Source organism: Medicago truncatula, chromosome 8, assembly GCF_003473485.1.
Source record: "Medicago truncatula cultivar Jemalong A17 chromosome 8, MtrunA17r5.0-ANR, whole genome shotgun sequence".
Classification (NCBI taxonomy): domain Eukaryota; kingdom Viridiplantae; phylum Streptophyta; class Magnoliopsida; order Fabales; family Fabaceae; genus Medicago; species Medicago truncatula.
Genome location: NC_053049.1, coordinates 33,833,101 through 33,859,624, shown reverse-complemented (window position 1 = coordinate 33,859,624; position 26,524 = coordinate 33,833,101). Strand labels below are relative to the sequence as shown.

The following is a 26,524-nucleotide window of genomic DNA, read 5'->3' as shown; positions in this document are numbered from 1 at the left end:
GTTGGTCCGGATTTATGTATGTTCACTCGTATTTATGCTTATAATTGTTAAGACATGAGTAGCTAAACTCTTAGTTTCATTGAGCTATGATAAACCTTTTGTAATACTTTATGAAAAAATAGTGGTCACCCATGTGTAAAATTCTGGTCATACGTGCCATATAATTGGCTAGTTTATCATTCCCATGTGTAACTAATCCTGTTTTATGAGAATCGAACACATAATCTCATCTGAACACTGCACTAAAAGCCTTTCCAACCAGAAATAATTAGTTTTACAACATGCACGTTCATCACGCCTAATGTCGGACAAGTTCTAATTTATGCAAAATTAGTGGTCACACATGTGTAAAATTCTGGTCATGCGTGCCATATATTTGGCTAGTTTATCATTCCCATGTGTAACTAATCCTGTTTTATGAGAATCGAACACATAATCTCATCTGAACACTGCACTAAAAGCCTTTCCAACCAGAAATAATTAGTTTTACAACATGCACGTTCATCACGCCTAATGTCGGACAAGTTCTAATTTATGCAAAAATAGTGGTCACACATGTGTAAAATTCTGGTCATGCGTGCCATATATTTGGCTAGTTTATCATTTCCATGTGTAACTAATCCTGTTTTATGAGAATCGAACACATAATCTCATCTGAACACTGCACTAAAAGCCTTTCCAACCAGAAATAATTAGTTTTACAACATGCACGTTCATCACGCCTAAGGACGGACAAGTTCTAATTTATGAAAAAATAGTGGTCACACATGTGTAAAATTCTGGTCATGCGTGCCATATATTTGGCTAGTTTATCATTCCCATGTGTAACTAATCCTGTTTTATGAGAATCGAACACATAATCTCATCTGAACACTGCACTAAAAGCCTTTCCAACCAGAAATAATTAGTTTTACAACATGCACGTTCATCACGCCTAATGTCGGACAAGTTCTAATTTATGCAAAAATAGTGGTCACACATGTGTAAAATTCTGGTCATGCGTGCCATATATTTGGCTAGTTTATCATTCCCATGTGTAACTAATCCTGTTTTATGAGAATCGAACACATAATCTCATCTGAACACTGCACTAAAAGCCTTTCCAACCAGAAATAATTAGTTTTACAACATGCACGTTCATCACGCCTAAGGACGGACAAGTTCTAATTTATGAAAAAATATTGGTCACACATGTGTAAAATTCTGGTCATCCGTGTCATATATTTGGCTAGTTTATCATTCCCATGTGTAACTAATCCTGTTTTATGAGAATCGAACACATAATTTCATCTGAACACTGCACTAAAAGCCTTTCCAACCAGAAATAATTAGTTTTACAACATGCACGTTCATCACGCCTAATGTCGGACAAGTTCTAATTTATGAAAAATTAGTGGTCACACATGTGTAAAATTCTGGTCATACGTGCCATATATTTGGCTAGTTTATCATTCCCATGTGTAACTAATCCTGTTTTATGAGAATCGAACACATAATCTCATCTGAACACTGCACTAAAAGCCTTTCCAACCAGAAATAATTAGTTTTACAACATGCACGTTCATCACGCCTAAGGACGGACAAGTTCTAATAATAAAACATAACAACAAACCTCCCAATAAAATTAATTATATAACAGGCACAGTGAGTGACTCATTAAAATGTAGGAAAGTTCAACAATGTTAATAACTAACAACATATGGTGTTTCCATTAATATTATAGGTGCGACATTGTCCTACTAAATAAAAAATAGCATCAAAAAACATCTACATTGCAATCATATCAAAACACTACACTAATTTAAATCTTCTTCTTGATGCGTCCATCCTTCACCCATGGGGAAAGCAGAACCCTACTTTTTACACGGTTTCTTGGCTTGTCCTTAATTCTAGTTAAGAGATTTGATGCAGGCTGTGGTTCACAATATGATACATTTGCCACCTCTCTTTCAATAACTCTTTCAATCTCATCCATGGAGACGTCCTCATGGACACCTTCATCATTGAAGACACCTTCGTCCACATAACTAGATTGTGCACTACCGTATAACTTCTTCATCTCTCTAGTTTCCGATTCAAGAAGAGATATCCTTGCGGAAAGTCCTTTGTTTGCTTCACCCAACAGGCGATTGTTAACAATTAACTGACTAATAATAGGATCTGGTCTCCATTTAATATATCCACTTGGCGCTCGATCTAACGCCTCCCTCACAACTTCATTTGCAACCTCTTCTTTAGTTGCACTTAACTCTTCAATAACCTGTCAAGGTTGATACAATATAAATATTAATGAACTATTGACACCGCTTAAACCCTATATACAAAATTCATATAGTTAAATATAAATAATAATATTTATTCAACCTTACCAAATAATTATCAAGCAAGTGTGATATATTTTTGCCAACCAAACTAACACCACGCGCCTTCATAAATCGTGGAAACGTCAATGGAGAATCATGATAACTTCGTTCGTATCCTAGTACATGCTCTAGAGCCCATACCTATATACACATATATAATACGACTATTATAATTTAATAAAAATAATTAAATTAAATTAAATTGTTGCCATAAAATGGCATGAAGACAAAGACTGGCCTATAAAACAAACACTCTTTCATCTCCTATAAAACTTCATCCTATGTCATATAGAGTTATAAGTTGATATACTCAAATTCAACGACAATCATCTGTATTTAAAAGTGCTTACAAATTATTACTACATTTTAATGTGAGTTACACTTGTTTCAGTCACAGTTACTAACAAGCTCTAAATATCAATGAATAAAAGATCAATTATAATCATGTCATAATATGGCATGAAGACAAATACTAAACATCAAATTAAAGTTAAACTTCACAATTTTTTATGTAACCCAACATAACTTGAAATCAATACTCAAGGTCACAATCATAATACAATATTAAGTAGATGCAAAACTTTTATAGATAAATGACGCAACAAGTCTATAGCAGAATTAGTAACAACCAACATACAATTCATAACAATTTCTTTTCATTCAGAAAACAACAATCAAGCCCACAACTCTTAATTTCATATTCAATCGCAATTCGCAATTCGCACCATCATAAAATATGCTTAAACATCAAGTCAAGAAATTATGAAGAAAAAGAAGCAGCATTATGAGGATATATCAACCTTAGAATCCAAAAACTCAAACTCAAGAAACTCTTGTAATATATAAACTATGTTAGATTTCATTCTTGACATATATATTATACTCTTCACATAAGAGATATATGATGGCAAAGAGTGGCCTATAAACGTATAAAATGATCATACAATAACATACCTGTAATACAAGAGCGCATCCCTTAATTTGTAACCGTGAAGAATTTTTTCCATCACAAAAAAGAGGCGCTACTCGATTTAAACTGCAAGCAAGAGTTTCATAAACAGCGACACCCCAATTGTATCTCCCAAGGCAGTTCAAGTCGTCTAACATTTTTAGGCACCAACCACTAACCTTAACACTTGAATTTGGAAAGTAGAACTCGGCAAAACCAAGAAGTAAATAAAGTCGGCAAAACTTCTCAAGATCTTCGTCTCCTTCCATATTAATAATTTTAGCATAAATTGTTTTTACATTGATGACTTCATTATCAAACATTGCTTTCGTAGTGGATGTAGGGTCATTTTTGAAGTTCACCTTTTCACCTATTATACGAAGTCCTAATGCAAAACATACATCTAAAGGTGTAAACCGTATTATCCGACCTTGTATAGCAAACCCCCCACTCCTATCATCCCATCTTTCCACCAATTCTTCAAGCAAATTTTCAGATATTTTTAATTTCTTAGGCAAACTCAATAACCATTTAAAAGGTGTTTTCTGAATTTCAGACCTTTGAAGTTCGGTAAGCTTCTCGTTGACTTTAGTAATATACTTCGACTTACATTCATGCCTGAGACGTAACTGTAATAAACAAGAATTCCAAAGGCGACATATAAGGAAAGACATTAACAAAAACACAAAAGACTAATGAAATCAAACAAACTAATTGACATTCATCACATACACATACCATTTTGTTGGCTAGACAATGGTAGAATTACCACGGGAACAGATGCAATTGTTATTAGTGGTTGAGAAGACTACAACAGATGCAATTGTTATTGTCAATCAAGTGAATTGTTACTGTAAAAGTAAAAAAATATATATAAAGGCGTGTCATCTTCACAACTTAGATAATTTAGTTTACCATCAAATGCAATCTTAAAATTATTTAGTTTACTGTCAAATGCAATAATTTAGTTCACATCCACTACTATTATGTCTAGCTTTTATCTGAATGAATGACCATGTAATTTTGTCTATGAATATTAAGAATTGACTATTGAATATCAATGAATGACTTGCTTCAAATGTCTTAGGAAAATTGAATTGCTGAATTTGAGATTCAGATTTTTTTTTAAATTGGATTCAACTAGTTTGATATTTACTTAATGATGAATATGATAAAAAATAGTTCCAAGGAAAAAAAATTACTCTCGTGCATTACATCAGAAACAACCAAACAAGAGAACCAAATCAAAATACTCATCACCAACTCAAAAATAATCGCGTTTGAAAGTAGGTAAAATAACAAACCATAACGTCACAATATAAAGACATAATAAGAAGCCAACAAAACAGGACAAGAATTGCCTGGAGTCATGGTTTCCTACATTCAGCAAGTAAGCAAAATCATCATTAAGTAAATATCAAACCAGATGAATCTCAATTTCAACAATTCAATTTTCATAGACAATTGAAGCAAGTCATGCATTGATATTCATAACTCAATTCTTAATATTCATAAACAACATTACATGGTCATTCATTCAGATAAAAGCTAGACATAATAGTAATTTGCCTAAGTATTATAATTTAGAACCTAGTAATTCACGTGTGGTCGTGGTACACTCTGTGAAAACGATATCGGTGGCTGCCGTGACCGTTTTGTAACGGCGAAATCGCACTACAACCTTTTTTTAAAACCTTTTTGGTTAATAACTATGTCTGCTACCATATATGTTTATTATCTTTGATTTTCATACACCAGATTATTTTAAAAAATCAATTTCTAACATACAGTTTTCTTTAATAATTGAACTCTATGAATTTACCAAGAGACTAAACCAAACTTCAAACACTGTCAACAAACTTTATCACTCAATAAAACATTGAGAGAAATACTTAAATTTGTTTCAAAGAAATGCTTAAATCTAATTCAAATTAGATCTCAATTCAAATTAGATCTCACCGAGGAGCAAAGAACATTAGATCACCCAAGATCTCAGTGAAGAACTTACATAAATCACAAAATGTAACAGCCAAGACGAAGAGGAATATGGAAGAAAATACCTGAGTTGAAAAAGGAACACTGTGAAAGAGATCATCGGAGATGGAGCAGGAGACGGCGGCGCGCGGCTAGGGTTGAACGGAAGATGGAGCAGGAGACGGCGGCCGACGGCGTGCGGCTAAGGTTGAACGGAATGAAGGGTGTGCCGGAATGAATGGTGGTGGCGGAATGAAGGGGAATGGATGGAACAAGGGTGAAAGAGAAGTTTTCACGATGAATTGAAATGAGAGAGTGAGAGAGGTACGGCTGATTTTTTTTTTTTTTTTGTCAGCTTTGATTTTTTTTGACATGGAAGTGATTGGGTTTTTTTATTATTAATTTTATGCCACATAAGAGTGGTATAAGGTGTGTTGCCACCTATGGTGGTACACCTATCACTGCTCTTAAATTAAAGGTTGAAAGTTTTTTTTTCTCCTACTTTTGACTTGGATTGTCTTATTTGTGTTGACAATGTTGAAGGTGAAGTTGGTGACTCACTCAAACTGAATAATGAAGATGAATGTTTTACTTGTGATTATAGCGATGAAGGGAGTGATGATAGTGATTATTTACTGGAAGGTGTTCATTTCATTTTTGTTTTAGTGTTAACCTTCTAATTTATGTCAGATGATGAAATATCTCGATAAACTAAACTTATCAATGACTATATATGCAGTAGTGTGTGATTATGAATTCATTTGACTCCAAAATTCCTTTTTTTTTTCTTCTTCTATGTAATAATAATATCGTAAATAAATTATTTTAAAAGAATTAATGTAAAAAATTAGAATTTTTTCAATATTATATAGTTTATGGTAAAAAAAAAATCTCATATGACATTAGATCACAGCCGTTGATTATTTTACATTATATCATGAATATTTTTTTTGGGTGGTGACAATATATATCATGAACTGATATCATGACTATATTATACCTGTTAAAAAATATCATAACTTTAAAGCCAATCAGTATTGCTGTCTAGCTTGCTCGTGAATCTCTTTTCCAATGGCAGGAAGTACGTAACAGAATAGGCGCATATGTGCATAATCAGCACACACATGGTGGTTTGGCAGCCACCATAAGAGGATTTCATGAAATGCAATGTTGATGGGGCAATGTTTGAGGAGCAGAGGTGCTTTGGAATAGGTATGTGCATTCGAGACTATAGAGGCCATTTCTTACAAGCAACAACATTTTGGCATGATGGCAGCCCTCCTCCACAAGAAGCGGAAGCAATAGGATTAGGTGATGCTATTTCTTGGTTTGGTAGATTAGGCATGACAAGGTTGCTCAGAGAACTAGACTGCAAGCTAGTGGTTGATAGCATTCTTGATAGGAACACCAATCAAACGGAGTTCGGTAGTTATATCTTACAGTGAGATTCTACAACAACAAAATACAAACTTTAAGATTAAGTTTTGTTAGGAGACAAGCTAATTTTGTCACTCATACTTTAGCAGGGTGTCAAAATTACATGCTTGTCATCAACAGTTTGATTTGATTCTATCTTGTGTTGAAACTCTTTGAGAAAGGAAATAATATGATTTTTTTTCTTCTAAAAAGTAAAAGTTTTCTAGAAATACAATAATATGTTTTTTCTTAAAAAAAAGGACCATGACTATAAATATTTGTCTGATTGGTCAAAAAAAGATCATGACTATTCTATATATATCCAACACAATTCTTACTACTTTGTTAAAAAAAGATCATGACTATAAGTATTATTCGTCTGATTGGTCAAAAAAATTTATGGCTATTCCATATATATCCAACACAATTCTTACTAGTACCACATGCCATTTCTTTTCATTTGCATTGTTATCATCAAACGAGTTTAGGTTAAAAAAATAATCAAAAGAAGTTGTAGTTATATACAATTGAACTCTATTGAAACATAACAAATCACCACCACCACTAAACCTAACCAGTTCAAAGATGTCGAAGTCAAACACAAATACAAGAACTCAAACAAGAGCATCTCTTTTCACACCGTTCATAGCTATAATTCTCCCAGTTATTATAGCCTCAGCGGTTCTCTACCGGCTCGACCCATTGGAACCGGTTCATTTTCCCCTCGACAAGATAAACCGGTCCGCTATAACCGTTCCTTTACTTAACAAGAACATGCGATTAGGATCTGAAAAAGCTGCAGAGGGACAAGTTCTTGGACCTGAAGATTTGGTATACGATGCTGCTTTGGGTGTAGTTTATACTGGTTGTGAAGATGGGTGGATAAAGAGAATAACGGTGAATGAATCGGTGGTTGAAGATTGGGTTAACACAGGTGGAAGACCACTTGGTTTGGCTTTTGATGGAAATGGTGATCTTATTGTTGCAGACGCATATAAGGTAACTGGTTTTCATATATATGTTTAATGCATCATTCCTGACAATTTTAAATATTTTTAATGGTTGTACAAAAAATATTGTTTTGAATGAGTGATGATATATGTACCACCCCATGTGGCAATATACCCTTTACATCCACATAAAATTCTGACACGTAGCAACCTGGACCCCACACAAATAGAAGATAAAGTGTGGTTGTGAGATGAACTTACCAAAATATTCCTAATACATGGGGTGTACAATAGAATGTAAGAATAAAGGGTGTTCATGTAATACTTTCCTATTTTTTTTAAGTCTTGAAATAACTTCCTTCAAAAAACAAAGTATTGAAATAACTTTTAAGTATTTTGAAAATTTATGTGAATATTTCTACAAATGAATCCAACTAAAACATGTTATATAGGTATTTGTAGATATATAAACTATTTTTTTTAAGTCATGAAATAACTTTCTTAAAAATAATCTTGAAAATATAGGTTTCTCTATTTGTAAAATCAAAAATTATATTAATTAAATTAAAATAGAGAAACCTACATTTTCCCACATAAATTAAATGAATTGTTTATTATTTTGCATAGAAACTCATCACAGAATAACTAGCTTTGCAGCACTGGCACCCATGACTTCTAGTCAGGGCCGACCCTGTGCAAGAGCATCAAGACCCTTGGCGTACTGGGCCTCAAACTTAAAGGATTTCAAAATTTGAAAAAAAAAGAAGAAAAAAAACTTGTATCTATAGACAAAATTCATTACTAATTAAATGTCATTTTCCCGTAGGTAAAAGTTTGGAATTGAACTATTTTATTGTCAATTATACATTAACAGTTGGTAAGTGTTTATTTGTCTGCGGATAAATGTCATGTTTGAATCATTACTCGTATATTTAACTAGAACGTTGATGTTTGTCACTCTAATTAAGTGAAGTTAATTTTTTTAATACTTTTTAAAAAAAATTGTCAAGAATACAACGGGATCTCCTAATTGTCCAAGATGGCCCTACTTCTGGTTCATCTCAAGATGTTACATTGCATATTTTTTAAGAAAAGTATTGATTGTATAATCTAAGAAAATTATTCTTTTTGACTATGCAGAAATTTATGTTATAGCAGAGATTTATTGAAACCGTGACCGTCCAATTTTTTTTAATGGAGATACTTGAAAAATGTTGACGTCCATTTTAATTAAATTTAACTTCAATAAAAAATGTAAAAAACAGAAAAATAAGTCAAGACCACCTTTTTTTGGTGAAACTAAGGACAGAAACAATCTTAAGATTTTGGTGCCGTGAACGAATCAATAAAGTTGTACCTCTTAAATTATTCGAACGTATTTTGTTATGTATTTTTCGTTGCAAAAGATTCATTCATATTCAAAGTTAGCTAAAACCATATTTTCAATAAAATTAATTAAAGGAAATTAAAAATAATTATACTTATATAATATTAACTATTAAGAAAAAATAATAATTTTGATGCCCTTTAAAATTTAGTGCCCTTCCTTCAAAAAATGGTACCCTGGACCGTCGCCCTTTACATCCACCATCAGGGCCACTCTTGGACAGAAGACAGGACCATATCCACAAAAGTTAATAAATTTATGAGCATTATTTTTTCCACCTTATGCCTATCCTCGCGAGCCCTTTTTTTTTTTTTTTTTTCAAAATTACCCTCGGAGCATTCCGAATTATATAATCCGGAATGCTGTTTTTCCAGAATTTTTTTATTTTAAGTTTTCTATTGTTGTGGAATTGGTTGCTAACCCTTCAATACCAACATCAGGCCTTGATGCTAGAGTTGCTGCTATTGTGATGCGAACTATGAGAAACACAATAGACACAGGAAGAACTATTGTGTGCACAATTCACCAACCAAACATTGATATTTTTTAAGCTTTTGATGAGGCAAGTTAATTTGGAATTTGAAATCTTAATTTACAATTCATGACTCATGATTCTAATGCTTTGAAGTGAGTATTGAAACTTTACTTTTCTCATTCATCACAAGAGTTCTGGATATGTCAGCTTCATACTTTGAGCATTGTTATGTAGAAAAATAAGTACTCCAAAACCGGGTTCCAAGGATTTATTCTTCCCAACAAAATATTCCAAACCACTTTTTATACAATTCAAAGCTTGTTTTTGGAAGAAAAAAAAAAATTGGTCATACTAGAGAAATCCTCCATATAATCCATTCCGGATTATACAATCCAAATTGTTTTAACGCATTCCGGATTATGTAATCCGCAAACATCATTTTTCACCCTATTTGTTGACTTTCAACGGGGTGATTTACAAATTTCGGATTATATAATCCGGAATGTGTAAAAACATCCGGATTATGTAATCCGAATCCATCCATTAAAAATTGAAATCGACAAATTCCTTCATATGGATTAACCAAGAAAATAGGAATGAGACTTTCACTTCGATTAATACCAATAATAAATCTTCTAGTGGAGCAAGAGCTAGGTCGGAAGTTAGTGCAAGCACCTCAAGTCATATTGAAGAAAAGAGCTGACCCTTGTCATATCGATTTTGTCCGGATTTTAAAATTCGGAAAGCACTAACAGGGGTATTTTTTTAAATTTTTACAGGGCGCGTGAGAAGACAGTAGGGTGGAAAAAGTAACACTCTAAATTTATTAACTAGACTTACTAAAAAACTGAATTAGTCTTTATTAAAAAAATGCTTATTAAAGAATTTTTGTTTAGGCGTGTCAAGAAATATTTGTTCACAAGAAACAAAAAAAATCATTTGTGACAGTGACAGCATATGTAATTCTTCCAAATAGTAAGTACAAAATACCTCATGTATGATTAGTCAAAATATGATTGTCGATTGATCAAATTTCCTATGTTCTTATAGATTATTTTCTTTCTCGTGTTAAATCCTTGGATTAAATTGTGACAAGTTATATTATCATTCACTCATCTAATTAATTAATGATATGCTACAGGGACTGCTGAGAGTAACAAGAGAAAAAGAGATTGAAGTACTTGTGACTGAGATTGATGGCTTAAAATTCAAAGTAATAGATGGGGTTGATGTAGCACATGATGGTACTATTTATTTCACGGAAGCTTCATCCAAATACTCATACAAGGATTCTGTCCTAGATATATTAGAAGGAAACCCTAATGGTAGGTTTTTTAGTTATAATCCAGCAACAAAAAAGACAACCCTACTAGTCAGAGACCTCTACATTGCTAATGGAGTTGCAGTCTCACCAGATCAGAATTTTGTGGTCTTTTGTGAAACTTCCATGTAAGTTGTTCATGACCTTCTTAGTATTAGTACAAGTATAAAAGTAAAAATCATTGTCTTCATGAACATTAAAAACAGAAATAAAAACATTGTAAAATCAAACCTTGTTACTTGCATACTTCTACGACTCATTTTTTTCTCACCCTGTATTTATTTCTCGCGCGCCCTATATTGTTTGGTTATATAATCCGAATAGCATAAACACTACATAAAAATTTTCAAAACACATTAAAATATTTTAGATAACCAGAGAGAATCGAACCTGAGATCAGGAGGAGCACACTTCCAGATTCCAAGTCAATACCACTATGTCAATCCAGGTGGGTTTACATTTCTAAATGTTGTTGGACTTATTTTAATTTTATGGGCTGATGTTGCAGGATGAATTGCAAGAAATATTATATAGGTGGCACGAAAAAAGGAAGCACAGAAAAGTTTTGTGACCTCCCTGGCATGCCTGATAACATTCATTATGATGGACAAGGGCAATACTGGATTGGAATAGCCACGGTATAATTTGAAGTCAATGTTTTATTTTTAGTAACTATTTATTTAAGTGTTAAGTCTATTGAAGCAGAGTTGTGACTAATTGTGGTCATATTCAACTCTAGAGATTAATCTTTGTAGTTGCGAGCAGAAGATACCCATTCACACACATAAAAGGGATAAGGATCACTTTTAATTCACCAAAAAGAATGTGTCATCCAATTTAGGGTTTTTTTAAGGCCATAAATAGTCTCTATACAAAGAAAAGAAAAGTGCTATATATACAAGGAAAAGAAAAGTGGTAACACTATATGTTTTGGTAATTCATATTAGATTAATGTTGTTGTTTGTGTATTTCTGGCAGGCCTTTTCTCCTGAACTGGACCTAATCTTCAAATACCCTTTCATTAGGAAGGTTCTGGCAATCATCATAAAAAAGGTTTTAAGTCTGAATTTCTCAAAGAACGGAGGAGTTATCATTGTGGACTTGGAAGGAAAACCTACTACACATTACTATGATCCCAAATTATCATTGACTGGTGGGATAAAGATTGGGAATCACTTATATTGTGGTTCCATTTTATACCCTTTTATAACACGTCTTGATATTGAGAAGTATCCTGCTCTACCTACAATTTAAACAACAAAAATTCTCATAAAATTATGATGTAGAAGCAAATTCTTAGTTTTTGCATATACTCAATATAGTGGAAATAAAATTTTATGGAGAATATATATCTTATTTTTTATTCTTCGCGTTGATTCAAGCAATTAACTACCCGTTGTTAGAATTTCACCTTTAATGTGAATAAGTGGGAAATTTGAGATTTAAAAATCGGCTCTTGCATGTACAATGTTCTGCCATATATACTACGTACACACTATCTAAAATAACAAAATATCATTTTTATTTGGCCATACTCAATAAATATCATCTCTCTTATCCCAACTCTCTCTCATCTATTCTATGTCATCTTTCTTCCTCTATTCTCTTCTATGTTGAGCAATGGTGGAAGCTCTGTTGATCATTTATATTTGGTCAAGAGCAACTAAACAAGCGACTTAGACACGTTATATTGACTCAAAAGCTTAACACATTAGATTTAAAGATCCAAATGTCCTATCATTTATATATTACTCAAGGCTCATATTTTTATCCAATGTAAGACTTCTAACTTACCTCACACTTTCCACAACACTCTCTCCCCCCTCTGCTCTAATAAAATAAATATTTGCATTATTTTGTTTATGTGTTACACTGTTGTTGTTGTTGTTTGTGCATTATATTGTCCACAATACACCTAACAAATAAAAAAGTTATCCAACAATTTAAAGATTTATTGGTACTACTACTTATTCTTTTGCAAATAAAAAAATCTTAGGGCCTAAGAAATGATATCCAAGACTTTGTTTTCTCTCTTAAAACAAACTTTTGTATCTTAATTACATGTTGAAGTTTATGGCATGTCAAGAAAAATGATTGTTTTAGGAGTCACTTAATGAGCCAAACGTTCCTGCAAAAGTTGATTATTTCTTTAGTTACTCTTTGAACTTCAAATATACACAAGGAGTTTCATTTCACCCCTATTTCCCTGAGTTAAAAATGCCCCCTTACTCACTCCTAATTTGTACAAAACATATAAATTGTTACAAAATATGTACCAAGTCTACTTTTCGACAAGAATATAAGATTTATAATCATGTTCAATGTTTTATTTGCCTCCGTCATTGATTCATAATTATTAAACATGTGTTATGAAATTTGTTATACTAGACCTTGCACCCGTGCTGCCGCACGGGTCATAATTGTTGCAAACTATTATTGAGATAGTATATAAAATAATGTTCTCACTCTGCAGCTACGATGTAACTAAAGAAAAAAACAATAAAAAAGTAGTATCAAGTTTACACATTTCGACTTAATATTGATATAATATAGAAAACGATGTTCTTAGGGTGCAGCTACAAATGTAAATAATGAATAATACAATTAAAAATTAGTTCATGTGGTGTCATTGTTGTACTAAGATTGAAAGGATATAGAAAAGGATGTTCTAATGCTGCAGCTAAGATGTAAATAAAGAAAAATACAATAAAAAAGTAGTTCATGTTGGTAAATTGCGAAAAATTTCCTTATAAACCACATTAGATGTGCTATCCATGGAAACTCCATTATCATCGGTCATTAAAATCTTTAGACCACCTCTTGATGTAACTCTGGATACTGCAACATAAAGCTGACCGTGTGAGAAGACGGGTTGTGGAAGATAAACACCGACTTGCTTGAGTGATTGTCCTTGGCTTTTGTTGATTGTCATTGCAAAACATACAGACAAAGGAAATTGTCGCCGATTGAATTTGAACGGAAATTGGCTCAACCTTGACACATTTCAGCTTGACGGGTAGTGGCAGATTCGTCGCCATCCAGCTCGTAGACCGTTAATTCAGAAACTGCTTTCTCAGCTGATCGCTTACCCACCGGTTTGCTGCAGGGTGTCTGATCATCATCATTCTCGCTACCATTCCCTTGAGTAATGTCACTTGCTTTTAGAGTAACAACAGTCTTTGATGAATCAACATACTCATTCAACTGTATTCAAAAGAACAAAATTCTCTTGATGAATCAACAACATACTTTAACAGCAGCTTTTGATGAATCAACATACTCATTCAACATACTCATTCAGCAGTCTTTGATAAATATAATCCCTCACAAAATATATAACAAATGAATCCCATCAATTACCTGAGATGGAACAGAGTCGCTCAAAGTAACGACATTGTCATCATACACATCATCAACACCATCAGTAATTTCCTGGAATAAAAATACTAACTGATTATCTGAAATCATATGAAAAAATCAATATTATTTTGTTGAATTAATAATGAGCAATCACCTTAATATCATGTAAAACCATAAACCTTTTTATCATGTCCAAATCTGCAGTAACTTGCTTGACAGAATAACTACGCCAATTATGTACAATATTTCCTTCAGCTACTTCAACTTTGAAAAGCATTTGTTTACCATAGAAAGTATCAAACTCAGCAGGGAAATCATCTGCATTTTTTTGCTGAGCCTAAACGATATAAATTTAGACATATTTGATATAGAAATACATAGATAGGACAATGAAAATCATATTTCATCAGCATTAACACCATGAAATTTCAAATTAAAACCTTAATATACATATACCTGTTGCTGAATTAAATCCTGAACACTTTTGCCCACATAATTAGACACATTACGGTCAAACAAAATAAAACTTGTAGATCCTGTGTTATCCATAACTTGCAAATGAACCTTGAACCTATAAAAATAAATAATAACAAAAGTTTTATTTTCAGAAAAGTGTGACTGTGTGAATGTGAGATAAATTGAATCCTTTAAATAACAAAGGCAGATGGAATAAAAACCTAGGCACTGCATTCCTCCCTGTGTTACACTTTGGACAAAAAAGCCTTCCAGCTATGGTCTTGACTCTACCAGCACATTTTGTGCACGCCTGATAGTACCAGTTAAACTCTTTCTCTATGTCACAAACAGTTGCCAGAACAATTCCATTGCATTTCTGTCAATCGATAAAAGAAGAATATTGTTATATAGACATATATGAACCGCAACTAAATGAGAATTCCTAAAAATTACCTCAGATGCGTCAAGTAAGTCTTCAATGGTCATCCTGTGAGATTGAAGCATGTCATCGACCAAAGGCACAATGCTAGAAGCGCTGCTTTGGCTGATGCCCTGGGTCACCTGGACTTCTTCACCATTGATCCTGACAGGGGATTTCATTATTAGGTTTGTCTCATATACAACACTGAATAAATTATATTTTTAAAAAAGGTAATCATTGCTTTTATTTACTTTGACTTATATTCTGAAACTTCGGCAATGTCACCGTCTACAATAAGTTTTATCCCATAGAAAGCGTTGGACACACCCATTGTACTGCAATAACTTTTCAGCTTGCATTGTTGCATTATAACAATAACCGGCGAGTTTGCCTCATGTGTGGCGAAAAAAGAAGTCATTCTCTCCGCGTAAGTAGCCCATAGAGAGCAATGAATCCTCCTGCTTCTGCAGCATAAAAATTACAACAAAATACATGAGCCAGATTCACCACATGTTTAATAATAAATTGATGTAAAGCATATATTTTTATACTCAGAGTCTTGCAAAGTGAGGTCCAAGAGCTTGCTTGTCCTGCCATTAACTTCCTTGTCCTTCATGACATCTCTCTCGACAACATGACCAATAACATCTACATATAATTAATCACAAAAGCTGAAGTTAGTAACAAAATATCTCTATTTGCATTTCAAAGACAGGGTTTGATTCGAAGGTCTAAAATTTATTTGTTAATACCTATTATTCTCTCTTCCCTATCTGAGTCTAGAATTTCAGCAAAAGATACAAAGTCAAAGTGATTCTGAGGGATGTTGAGCGCCTCTATCTTATTGAATTTTGTTTTATGAAGAAAATCTAGCCTCCACTTATGATTAGTTGTCCCGTACTTAGGATCATTTCGAGTAACCAAAACATTGTCCAGCATGTATGCAGCACCTTCTTCCACCACAGACTTAATCATTGGTATCAAATGCTTCTTGACAGTTAGCTGAATCTTCCCAAACTGTTAGAATAAAATAATAACGAAACATAGATTAGAATGGAGCATTAAATCAACACGACATACATCATGCTTGTTTGAATAAGAAAAAACGTAACTTACTTTCTCATCCAGCAATAGGAGGTGCATAGCACTATCTTCTTGAGGCCTGTTGAATTCTGGAATTGTCCACACATGAACGACACGAACTCGCAATCGAATATTGATTCTCCCAGCAACAATAGCAGACACAGGTGTTATAATTGGAGCCATTTCAGTGAAGCAATGCAAATATTATTATGAGTATAACAAAAACTATGGATAAAAAAATGGAGTTGTTCCTTGTTATATACAACTAAGTCTATATAATCACTTAATTTGGAAATCTGGAGCGTTACTTAAAGTCTCATTGGTAATAGATTTTTACAATTGAATGTCTTAGAAAGCGTGAAATAAATTTTCCATAAATTGGTAGTGAAAACGAACAGTCACAACAATTAATGAATGAAAAAAGGATCTAAGATATCGTGCATAGTGTGGATTCTTGATATATTCTAGTCAGATTGTGAGTTAAAAAAACGCATAAAAATCATCACAGAAAGAAATATAATAATAATTGCCTGCTTGGGATTAAACTCAACAGTGAAAGTGCACCATTTAAGTCCAGCCATTGCAAAAAGACTATCATCATCAAGTATCCCCAACCAATCAACATCAGCTGCGATTGATATCACAAAATAATAAGGAATTATGAAAGGAGTATAAACACTTACAATATAAGGAGAGAAAAAATTAATTCAAGAGTAATATACGTTACTTCTTAGACTTTCCAATGCAGATGTTGTATGTTTAACAATGTCGAATGCCATTGATAGAGGTAAAGCCCCTAAGTCCCTACAATGCTTGTTAATTGTTGAAAGACTTCAATTGCTTTTATAACATAACATCAAATAACATTGGGAATATTATTAACCATTAACTATCCATTATGGGCACATATACCGCGCCACATTAATTGAGTAGGGAATGTGAAGAATCAAAAATTCTCATCATTGATGACTCTTGATATTAGGAACAGTCACCATTAAGACAAAAGTAATACAGACATTGGGAAAAAATGAAATTATACAATGTTCCATCATTATTTTACGTGACATTGGGAAAAAAGAAAATTATACAATGTTCTCATCAATGCTAGTTTACATTGTTTACGTGACATTGGGAAAAAAGAAAATTATACAATGTTCTCATCATTGTAATCTGAATAGTCATAACCAATCTTATAATCTCTAGTTTGAAGATATGAAAAAGTTTACTCCAATTAAGTGGTACGAAGAAAGCGAATAATCAAGACCTTGAAGTTGATACGAATCTTAAAACGAAACCACAATCAATCTCATAAAATTAAATATGTAACATTGTTCGAATAAAAAAAAAAACCTTCCTTGAACATTGTCTAGCAGGAATGACAGGAATATGAAAAGCCAAAACGCTAAAAAACTTCGGTCATCAAATTACAAAACAACTCAACGACGAATTACAACAAAATAGAGTGTCTTATTTGAACCAACTCTAGGGGCTCCTAAAACAACCCTTGCACCAGGTTTAAGTCTTCTAGCCTTGACCATTGTGTTCCAACCACCACCTATCTTGAAGTGAGCATCAATGCCCGACACAAACTGGAGAGTGCATGTCCACTTATTCCCATGCTCATCAACCAACTTTAGAAAGACTGAACTTGTATCCAAACACATCTGAGAAAATCCAACATAAGCAAGATTCTGAAAAGAAAAATTAAAATGACAGATGCAATATTAGTAAACAGTACAACCAAAGATTATAATAAATTAGAATGACTATGTAGGGAAAATTACCAAGAATCCGTCGTTCATCTCATCAGAATCAAGCTTCTTATCGTATGTGTGTTGGAAGTTAAGCTCATCATGGGAAAACGGAGATGGCACAACATTGAACAGAGTGATAGGGATAGCATTCCTATCAACCAAAAACTGCATTGGAGGTGAAAACTCGGGACAACGTATCTTTCTGCCTCCTCTGTTTCGTACTCTTATATTGAACCTTCCATCACCAACAAAGACAATCGTTACCCATGAACCCAATTTGAAATTGTAAAAATCAGAAAGCGCACCCCATCCCCTTGTGAGGTAGATTCCTTGGTTGTTCCTCTCAACCAATATTTCAAAGACATTGTTCTTAGAATCTACCATAGTCGCATATTGGCCGAGTTGATCCCCAAAATCATGAGCAAACATCATGGGGAGCATAACAGACGCCTGAAAAAAAATCCAATAAATGAGAATTTCGCATGACAGAAATTTCATTCCCTGCGCAATGTTTAAATTCAGGTAAATAAACTTACCCAATCAACACAACATTCAACCATATATGTCCTAAATTTAATCTTGAGATCATTGATCCTTCTGTCAAAGTCATTTGTTGGATTTGGATGCAGAGGAGCTGCAAGAAAATGATAGAAACAAAATAAACATGTAAGAGATAGTAAAAATCAAAATAGAAAGTAAAATAATTATGCAATTCATATTAAGATTAAACCACGATCCATGCCTCTCAAAATATCGTAAGACATAAAAGGTTGTATGCGATTATGAGCCATGGTTGAATGGAATTGAGTGGAAGCCAGAAAGAACAGAGTTATATATAGATGCACACATTAAAATTCGATTTGTATATATGTTGCATTGGAAAATTGAAAACATTCAATGCTGGTTTTGGAGGAATACGAAGAGTGTGTGATTGTTTAGAATACCTAGTTAATTAAAGATCTTGAACTCAGACATAGGAATTTAATTCTTCATTATATGCTGCCACGATCTATGATTAGCGCCTCATCAAAGAACAAAAAGGAATTTGAATTTCAAAATTGGCATTTAATGCTAGTTTAAGATGTAATTCCCGCTCAAAATCTAGGGTTAAGGGGTTGCAAATGTTGTTTACATTGTACTTTAGGATTATATAATAAGATAAGATGATTTAGACCTAATTTCTAACAAGTGGTATCAGAACGGTCTTCATGTTTGATTTATTGGGATCGACCGTTTTTCTTAATCATTGTTTCGTTCAACTGGATGAACCCTAATTTTTTTTTATATATATATATTTTTGTCAGCTAGTCTAGTGGCTAGAATTCACCTTATAAGGTGAATATATGGGATGTCCGGGATTCGAACCTCTGCCCCTACATATAATAATGTAATGTCCTACCAACTGAGCTATGCTCACGGGACAACCCTAATTTTAATTTGGGGATGATTTTGTTGATTTTAAATTGGTGTATTTGCGTTAATATTTTTTTTTCTTCCGATTACATAACTTAAAATGTAACGGTTTGCAATCGTTTTATGGATTGTATATACTGTCAATTTGTTTTCTTTTCTATTGTGATCATTGCCCTCTTATACATAAATCGTATACATCACAAAATGTTTAGGTGCTACTAAAGGAAGATAATTGTATCGTTTTAATTCCAGTCATCCCGTATTTGTTATTTTATATAATTTCATTCATGGTAAATCGATTGAAGTGGCCTTAAAGACTTTTTTTCCCTCAATCCATAAACAATTGTGAGTGGTCATTTATCAAATTAAATTATGTATTTAATTTAAAGGTTGAAAGTTATTTTTACTCCTACTCTTGACTTGGATTGTCTTGTTTGTGTTGATAATGTTGAAGGTGAAGTTGGTGACTCACTCAAACTGAATGATGAAGATAAATGTTTTACTTGTGACTTTATGGATGAAGGGGGTGATGATAGTGATTATTCACTATAAGGTGTTCATTTCATTTTTTTTTTAGTGTTATCTCTATAAATAAGCTTATCAACGACTATATATGCTGTGGTGTTTAATTATGAATTCATTTGACTCCAAAATTCCTTTTTTATTCGTGTAATAATAATATTGTAAATAAATTATTTAAAAGGCATTAATGTAAAAACTTAGAATTTTTCAATATTATATAATTTATTGTAAAAAAAAAAAAAAATCTCATATATGATAACAGATCTCAGCCGTTAATTATTTTACAAAATATCATGAATTATTTTTTTTTTGGTGGTGACAATATACATCATGAACTTTCCTTAAAAAAAAAAAATCATGAACCGATATCATGACTATATTATATACTTGTTAAAAAAGGATCATGACTCTAAGTATTCGTTTGATTGGTCAAGAAAAGATCATGACTATTCCATATATATCCAACACAATTCTTACTGGCTCTTTTTACCGTACACTCATATATTTGTATGTACCAATACTTCAAACTAAAATGGCCAATAGTTTTTTAACAGATGGAACAAGTAAGTTTGATAGGATTATAGAATTAGCACCACCAAATTTGTGAATTTTTCACTTTGAAGCTTTTATTTTATGATATAATTAATTTTCATTTAATTTAACAAAAACCAAATTTAAATTGTTACTTCTTCTCCTTCATGGCGGTTCTTCTTCTTCATCTTTTTCATTGCAATAATTTGAGCATTTTCATCAAGTTTTATTTGAACGTTGCCAAACGATAAAAATCTTTTATTTTTCTGGTCTCCAAGAGAGGTATTATAATGAAGGAATGCTACTAATATGGACTAATTTGCTTATATGTGGGAAACTACAAAAACTAATTTGACAGATTTAATTAAACTTTGCAGTTATTTTTTATTGCAAAAAAGGGATAGCTACCAAAAATACTCACAACCAAAAAAGGGGAACAACAAGAAAAAATAACACAAATTTGCGGTTAATGATTTGCAGCAAGAAAAAGGGATCACTCAGGCACTCACGACCTAATTTGCAGTTTTGTGTTCCCAGCAAGAAAAAAAGGAGGTTACCTTACAGATGATGAATGTTGGAGAGAAAATTGTGATGGTGGTTAATGATTTGATTTTGTTTTGATTAAAAAAAATTAATTAATTAATTTACTGGAATAATAATTTGTACAATTTTTGGGGGTTAAATTGAATAGTGAAATGTACCAAAACTCTTTCCAAATCAATCTTTAATAATGCTAACATGAATTATTTAATTGAAATGACACTTTTATATTGGTTAAATATTTGAGAGTATCAAAACACTCAATTTTATTTGAAGTACCATAGAAATTGCCATTCTATACTAGTACAATACTTGTTAAAAAAAGATCTTGACTATAAGTATTCGTCTGATTGGTCAAAAAAAGATTATTACTATTCCATATATATATCCAACTCAGTTCTACGTACTACTTCATTTCTTGTACTACATGCCATTTCTTTTCATTTGCAAACTCATATACTTTAAAAGCTAAATTTTAAACACTTGTCCCTCACTCTAACCATCATTGGGAAACTCATTGGAGCATCTCCTCCACCGTATATGTCCTTCATCGCACGAGTATCGTAATTGTTTCATCCTTTATCTTTATTTTTGAATATATCAATTATGATAATTACAAAAATTGTATTTTAAGTTAAAAACCATATGTTGAACAACTAATGAAATGTATTTAAGTTTTTCCCAAAACAAAGATATGACTTTTTTAATTTTGATTTATATTTTTTCCAAAAAAATTATATTACTTAAAATATACAAAATATTTCTAAGTAAAACATTTCCCGTGCAGCCACGGTCTCAAACTAGTTCCATATATATCCAACATAATTCTTACTAGTACACTACTTCATTACTTGTACCACATGCCATTTCTTTTCATTTGCATTGTTATCATCACGTCAAAAAAATAATCAAACAACGTTGTAGTTATATACACTTCAACTCTATTGAAACATAACAAATCACCACCACCACTAAACCTAACCAGTTCAAAGATGTCGAAGTCAAACACAAATACAAGAACTCAACCAAGAACATCTCTTTTCACACCGTTCATAGCTATTATTCTCCCAGTTATTATAGCCTCGGCGGTTTTCAACCGGCTCGACCCTTTCGAACCGGTTGTTTTCCCTCTTGAGAAACAAACCCGGTCCACTATAACCGCTCCTTTACGTAACAACAACATGAGATTAGGATCTGAAAACGTTGCAGACGGAGAACTTTTTGGACCTGAAGATTTGGTATACGACGCTGACAAGGGTTTGATGTATACTGGTTGTGAAGATGGGTGGATTAAGAGAATATCAGTGAATGGATCAGTGGTTGAAGATTGGATTAACACAGGTGGAAGACCACTTGGTTTGGCTTTTGATGGAAATGGTCAACTTATTATTGCAGACGCAGACAAGGTAACTGCTTTTGATATAAATGTTAGATTTGAATATGTTTTTTCTGCAAATGGAAATCAACTAAATTATTTCTTTTTATTTAAGGTAAAAAGTTAAGGAAATTACTGTCCTATGATTTGTTTCGGTTTTTCTTGAAAAAAAAATAAACTTTGATTTTTTTTTTTTTTTTTGAAGAATAGATTAAAATGAAACAAACTCCTCAAACAAGTCATCGTGAACTTTCACACCACAAAAACAAAACTCCTCAAACAAACATATTAAAATAAAAAATTAATTTCAAATGTTATAAAATATTTTTACAAATGAATCAAATTAAAACTTTTTTTTTTTTTTTTTGAGAAAGAATCCTATTAAAACATGTTATATAGGTATTTGTAGATATAAAATACCTCATGTATGATTAGCCAAAATATGATTGTGTATTGATCAAATTTCCTACGTTTTTGTAGATTCTTTTCTTTCTCTCGTGTTAAAAATCCTTGGATTAAATTGTGACAAGTTACATTATCATTCACTCATCTAATTAATTAATAATATGATACAGGGACTGCTGAGAGTAACAAGAGAAAAGGAGATTGAAGTTCTTGTGACTGAGATTGACGGCTTACAATTCAAATTAACAGATGGGGTTGATGTCGCACATGATGGTACTATTTATTTCACCGACGCTTCATCAAAATACTCGTATAAGGATTATCTCCTAGATGTATTCGAAGGCAACCCTAATGGTAGGTTTTTGAGTTATAATCCAGCAACAAAAAAGACAACACTACTAGTCAGTGACCTCTACTTTCCTAATGGAGTTGCAGTCTCACCTGATCAAAAATTTGTGGTCTTTTGTGAAACTGTCCTGTAAGTTGTTTATTGCCTTATTTACTATATACAAGTATAAAGTTCTTTAAAGTTAAAAATCATTGTCTTCATGAACTTCAAAAAAGAAATAAAAACATTGTAAAATCAAAGTGTCAAAAGAATTTGAAATATGAAAATAGCATACATATTCTCAAATAAATTTCCATCAAACTGAGTGTGGTTTATTGAAAATTGGGCTCAAGCCTCCTTACTTGCTTCTAGATGTTGTTGGACTTATTTACTTCGCTACAACAAAGTTGAGATTTAATAACATTTGAAAAATGAAACTAAATCACGATAAATGTTACTAATTAAGTTTAGTGACATTTAAACAAATGTTATGTAAAGCTTATGTTACTAAAGAGTTTCAGTTACATTTTATAGGATTATCAATCACATTCCAAAAGTGTAACTAATTTAAATTTTATGAACTAATGTTGCAGGATGAATTGCAAGAAATATTACATACATGGCCCGAAAAAAGGAAGCACAGAAAAGTTTTGTGACCTCCCTGGCATGCCTGATAACATTCGTTATGATGGACATGGACAGTACTTGATTGGAATAGCCACGGTATCATTTTAAGTCACTATTTTATTTTTATTAGATATTTATTGAAGTGTTAGATCAATTGAAGCAGAGTTTTGTTGTTCCTTGTGGTGATATTTGATTCGAGAGATTAATCTCTGTAGTTGTGGGCAGAAGATACCGATTCACACACACAAAAGGGATAAAGATCGATTTTAATTCAAAAAAAAAAATGTAACATCCAATTAGTTATTATTTTTGAAGGCCATAAATAGTCTCTATACAAAGAAAATAAAAGTGCTAAATATATGTATTAGTACCTCATTAGATTAATGTTGCTGCTTGTGTATTTCTGGCAGGCCTTTTCTCTTGACCTGGACATAATGCTAAAATACCCTTTCATTAGGAAGGCTCTGGCAATCATCACAAAAAAAGTTCCAAGTCTGAATTTGTACAAGAACGGAGGAGTTATCACTGTGGACTTGGAAGGAAAATCTACTGCACATTACTATGATCCCAAATTATCACTGTCTGGTGGGATAAAGATTGGGAATCACTTATATTGTGGTTCCATTTTATACCCTTTTGTAATACGTCTTGATATTGAGAAGTATCCTGCTCTACCTACAATTTAAACAATGAAAATTCTCATAAAACTATGATGTAGAAGCAAATTCTTAGTTTCTTCATATTGGTGGGTGGCATGAATATAGGTTCGTGTGGAACTTCAGCATCATTTACTTATATACTCATTATAGTGGAAATAAAATTTTTATGGAGAATATATATCTTATTGTTTACTCTTTGCGTTGACTCAAGCAATCAACTATCCATGGCTAGAATTTCACATTTAAGGTGAATAAGTGAGGAATTTGAGATTTAAAAATCGGCCCTTGCATAATGTTCTCACATACTACAAACTATCTAAAATAACAAAATATCATTTTTATTATCTACTCAATAAATATCATCTCTCTTATCCCAACTCCCTCTCATCTCTTCTATATCATCTTTCTTCCTCTCTTCTCTTCTATGTTTGTTTGGAATGCAATTATGTTCAAATTCTTTACTTAGGGGATCATATCAATGTTTTTAAGCATGTTACATTATGATTGAAATGTCTTTGATCTTTCTCAATTTTGTAACAATATTCACTATTTCAAATCAATTTATGTCATATTTCATAATAAGTTTCGCTTGTTCAGAGAAACATGTTGTATTGTTACTTGTTATGGGTTTTGAATATGTCAAAAATTATCTTAGGTACATATATAAAAGTGTATTAGAGAATTGATTTACATAAGGGCTGCTAATTGTTGGGCAAATAAGTAATGATTGTTGAGCCACATTGATTTCAATAGCATACTTCTACATGGTAAGTTTTTATGACAATCCTTATCTTGTTATGTTGACATTTGTTTCTGCTTCTCTTATAATTAACCTAATTACAGTGCAAATGCTATTGTTGAATTCAAGGAACTACATAGAGTTAACAATTTTATGAGTGAAATATTGATGGCATATTAGTTAGATTATTTCAAAATTTAAATAGTCAGACATATTTTTTTTTATTGTTAATATTCTCATCTATGCTTCATTTTTGATCAAATAGTTCCACAATTTCAAATGATTCTACTCAGTTTTACTTATATGCACTGTTTTAAATCTTGAGGCATTAGATTCAAATCATTGTCTCAAGCTATCAGATATTAATTCTTGCTAAAAGATCTGCATATAAGTTTATGTTTCCTTGCTATTGTTGGATTGATTGTCAAGGGATGGATTATATCATATGATTAAGAAAAGAGAAGAGTGTGTATGACTCATAGCCTTTTTTTAATGTATACTGTAGTCAATTAATAGTTACATATTTAGAACAATAGTTAAATAAGAGCATATACCATGTTTCTATCTTCTAACTAGTGTCAGAATCGGACAATACATGACCTTTATTGAGGTAGTTATAAATACATTTCTCGAATTTCTTGAAGATTCTATCAAGGAGTTTCTGTCTTGGTTGGTTAAATGCTTAATTTCCATTCACATTTCTCATCCTTACAGCCTGCCAGAGGCATATTCTTTTATCTTAGCTCTTCTAATAGTATGTGTAATTCTTTCTGTTTTCTCTAATTCAATGCACAATCAAGAATTGAACTATTATTATGATAGAACTAGTTTATTTCATGTCCCAAACTTTTTATAGAAAATATCATAAAAAATGATGGAACTAGTTTATTTTGTGTAGCTGACATACTTATTGTGAAATTTGAATGTGTTTCGAGTTTTCTTATGCGATTTTCTGGGAATTTCGATTAGGTTGGCAAAGATGGTGAAAAAGAATGGAAAGTGATGTCTGATGATGAGAAATTTGAGTCTGTTTCACTAAATAGAATTGATCGAAATACTAAATCGTGTTTTGGTAATAGGTTGTATGCAATCCGATTAATTATGTTTTGTTGTAAGCAAGATATTCCTAGTTTCAACTCTGCAGCAATTTGTTCCTTGTTACTAGTCTTATGCTTTATAACTAAGAATCCCATATTATTGTCATGCTAATTTAAAATCATATTTCCTTTCTGAACTGCATCTGAATTTCAGGCTTGTTCGGTGAAGATAATAATTGATATGCTTGACTAAACTTGGTAGCTTTTGTTGTTGTTATTAGTATTATGCTCATCGGGGAATGCAGGTAATTAGATGTTAACACCTTTCTATTATAGTTTTCACATGGAAGTTCAATGTTGCAGGTCCAGATTCCTCTGCCTCCAAAAATTGATCCAAGTGTTGACATGATGACAGTTGAAGAGAAACCAGATTTGACAT

The 26,524-nt window shown here is 32.3% G+C and overlaps 3 protein-coding genes across 4 annotated transcripts; 2 read left to right on the top strand and 1 right to left on the bottom strand.

Annotated features, from left to right (window-relative positions):
* Positions 1 to 1,685: 1,685 nt before the first annotated feature.
* Positions 1,686 to 4,120, bottom strand: LOC120577392 (uncharacterized). The gene is made up of 3 exons (XM_039828697.1): positions 3,318 to 4,120; positions 2,370 to 2,504; positions 1,686 to 2,260 (listed from the first exon to the last, which is right to left on the bottom strand). Exons 1-3 carry the CDS (start codon positions 3,984 to 3,986, stop codon positions 1,802 to 1,804), a joined length of 1,263 nt encoding a protein of 420 aa, XP_039684631.1. The 5' UTR covers positions 3,987 to 4,120; the 3' UTR covers positions 1,686 to 1,801.
* A 3,017-nt stretch (positions 4,121 to 7,137) lies between these two features.
* Positions 7,138 to 24,629, top strand: LOC11438672 (protein STRICTOSIDINE SYNTHASE-LIKE 6). 2 transcript variants are annotated; one of them, XM_039828696.1, is made up of 4 exons: positions 7,138 to 7,701; positions 22,866 to 23,173; positions 23,617 to 23,746; positions 24,061 to 24,629. In XM_039828696.1, the coding sequence occupies exons 1-4, from the start codon at positions 7,288 to 7,290 to the stop codon at positions 24,334 to 24,336; spliced, it is 1,128 nt and encodes a 375-aa protein (XP_039684630.1). In that variant the 5' UTR covers positions 7,138 to 7,287; the 3' UTR covers positions 24,337 to 24,629. The 2 variants fall into 2 exon arrangements, with proteins under 2 accessions (XP_039684630.1, XP_003629179.1); XM_003629131.4 differs by lacking the exon at positions 7,138 to 7,701 and adding an exon at positions 21,802 to 22,321 and having other exon boundaries at positions 24,061 to 24,474.
* LOC11442736 (protein STRICTOSIDINE SYNTHASE-LIKE 5) lies at positions 11,316 to 12,200 on the top strand. Its single transcript, XM_003629135.4, has 2 exons — positions 11,316 to 11,473; positions 11,814 to 12,200. Exons 1-2 carry the CDS (start codon positions 11,345 to 11,347, stop codon positions 12,087 to 12,089), a joined length of 405 nt encoding a protein of 134 aa, XP_003629183.3. The 5' UTR covers positions 11,316 to 11,344; the 3' UTR covers positions 12,090 to 12,200.
* Positions 24,630 to 26,524: the final 1,895 nt, after the last annotated feature.

Bases quoted from the DNA above. Each gene is read 5' to 3' on its own strand.
- LOC120577392 (XM_039828697.1), bottom strand. From the start codon at position 3,986: ATGTCTTTCCTTATATGTCGCCTTTGGAATTCTTGTTTATTACAGTTA. The intron at 2,505-3,317 runs GTATGTTATTGT...ATGTGTATATAG, and splicing joins GATGCGCTCTTGTATTACAG to GTATGGGCTCTAGAGCATGT. The intron at 2,261-2,369 runs GTAAGGTTGAAT...CAACCTTGACAG, and splicing joins ACTTGCTTGATAATTATTTG to GTTATTGAAGAGTTAAGTGC.
- LOC11438672 (XM_039828696.1), top strand. From the start codon at position 7,288: ATGTCGAAGTCAAACACAAATACAAGAACTCAAACAAGAGCATCTCTT. The intron at 7,702-22,865 runs GTAACTGGTTTT...AATATGATACAG, and splicing joins TTGTTGCAGACGCATATAAG to GGACTGCTGAGAGTAACAAG. The intron at 23,174-23,616 runs GTAAGTTGTTTA...CTAATGTTGCAG, and splicing joins GTCTTTTGTGAAACTGTCCT to GATGAATTGCAAGAAATATT.
- LOC11442736 (XM_003629135.4), top strand. From the start codon at position 11,345: ATGAATTGCAAGAAATATTATATAGGTGGCACGAAAAAAGGAAGCACA. The intron at 11,474-11,813 runs GTATAATTTGAA...TATTTCTGGCAG, and splicing joins ACTGGATTGGAATAGCCACG to GCCTTTTCTCCTGAACTGGA.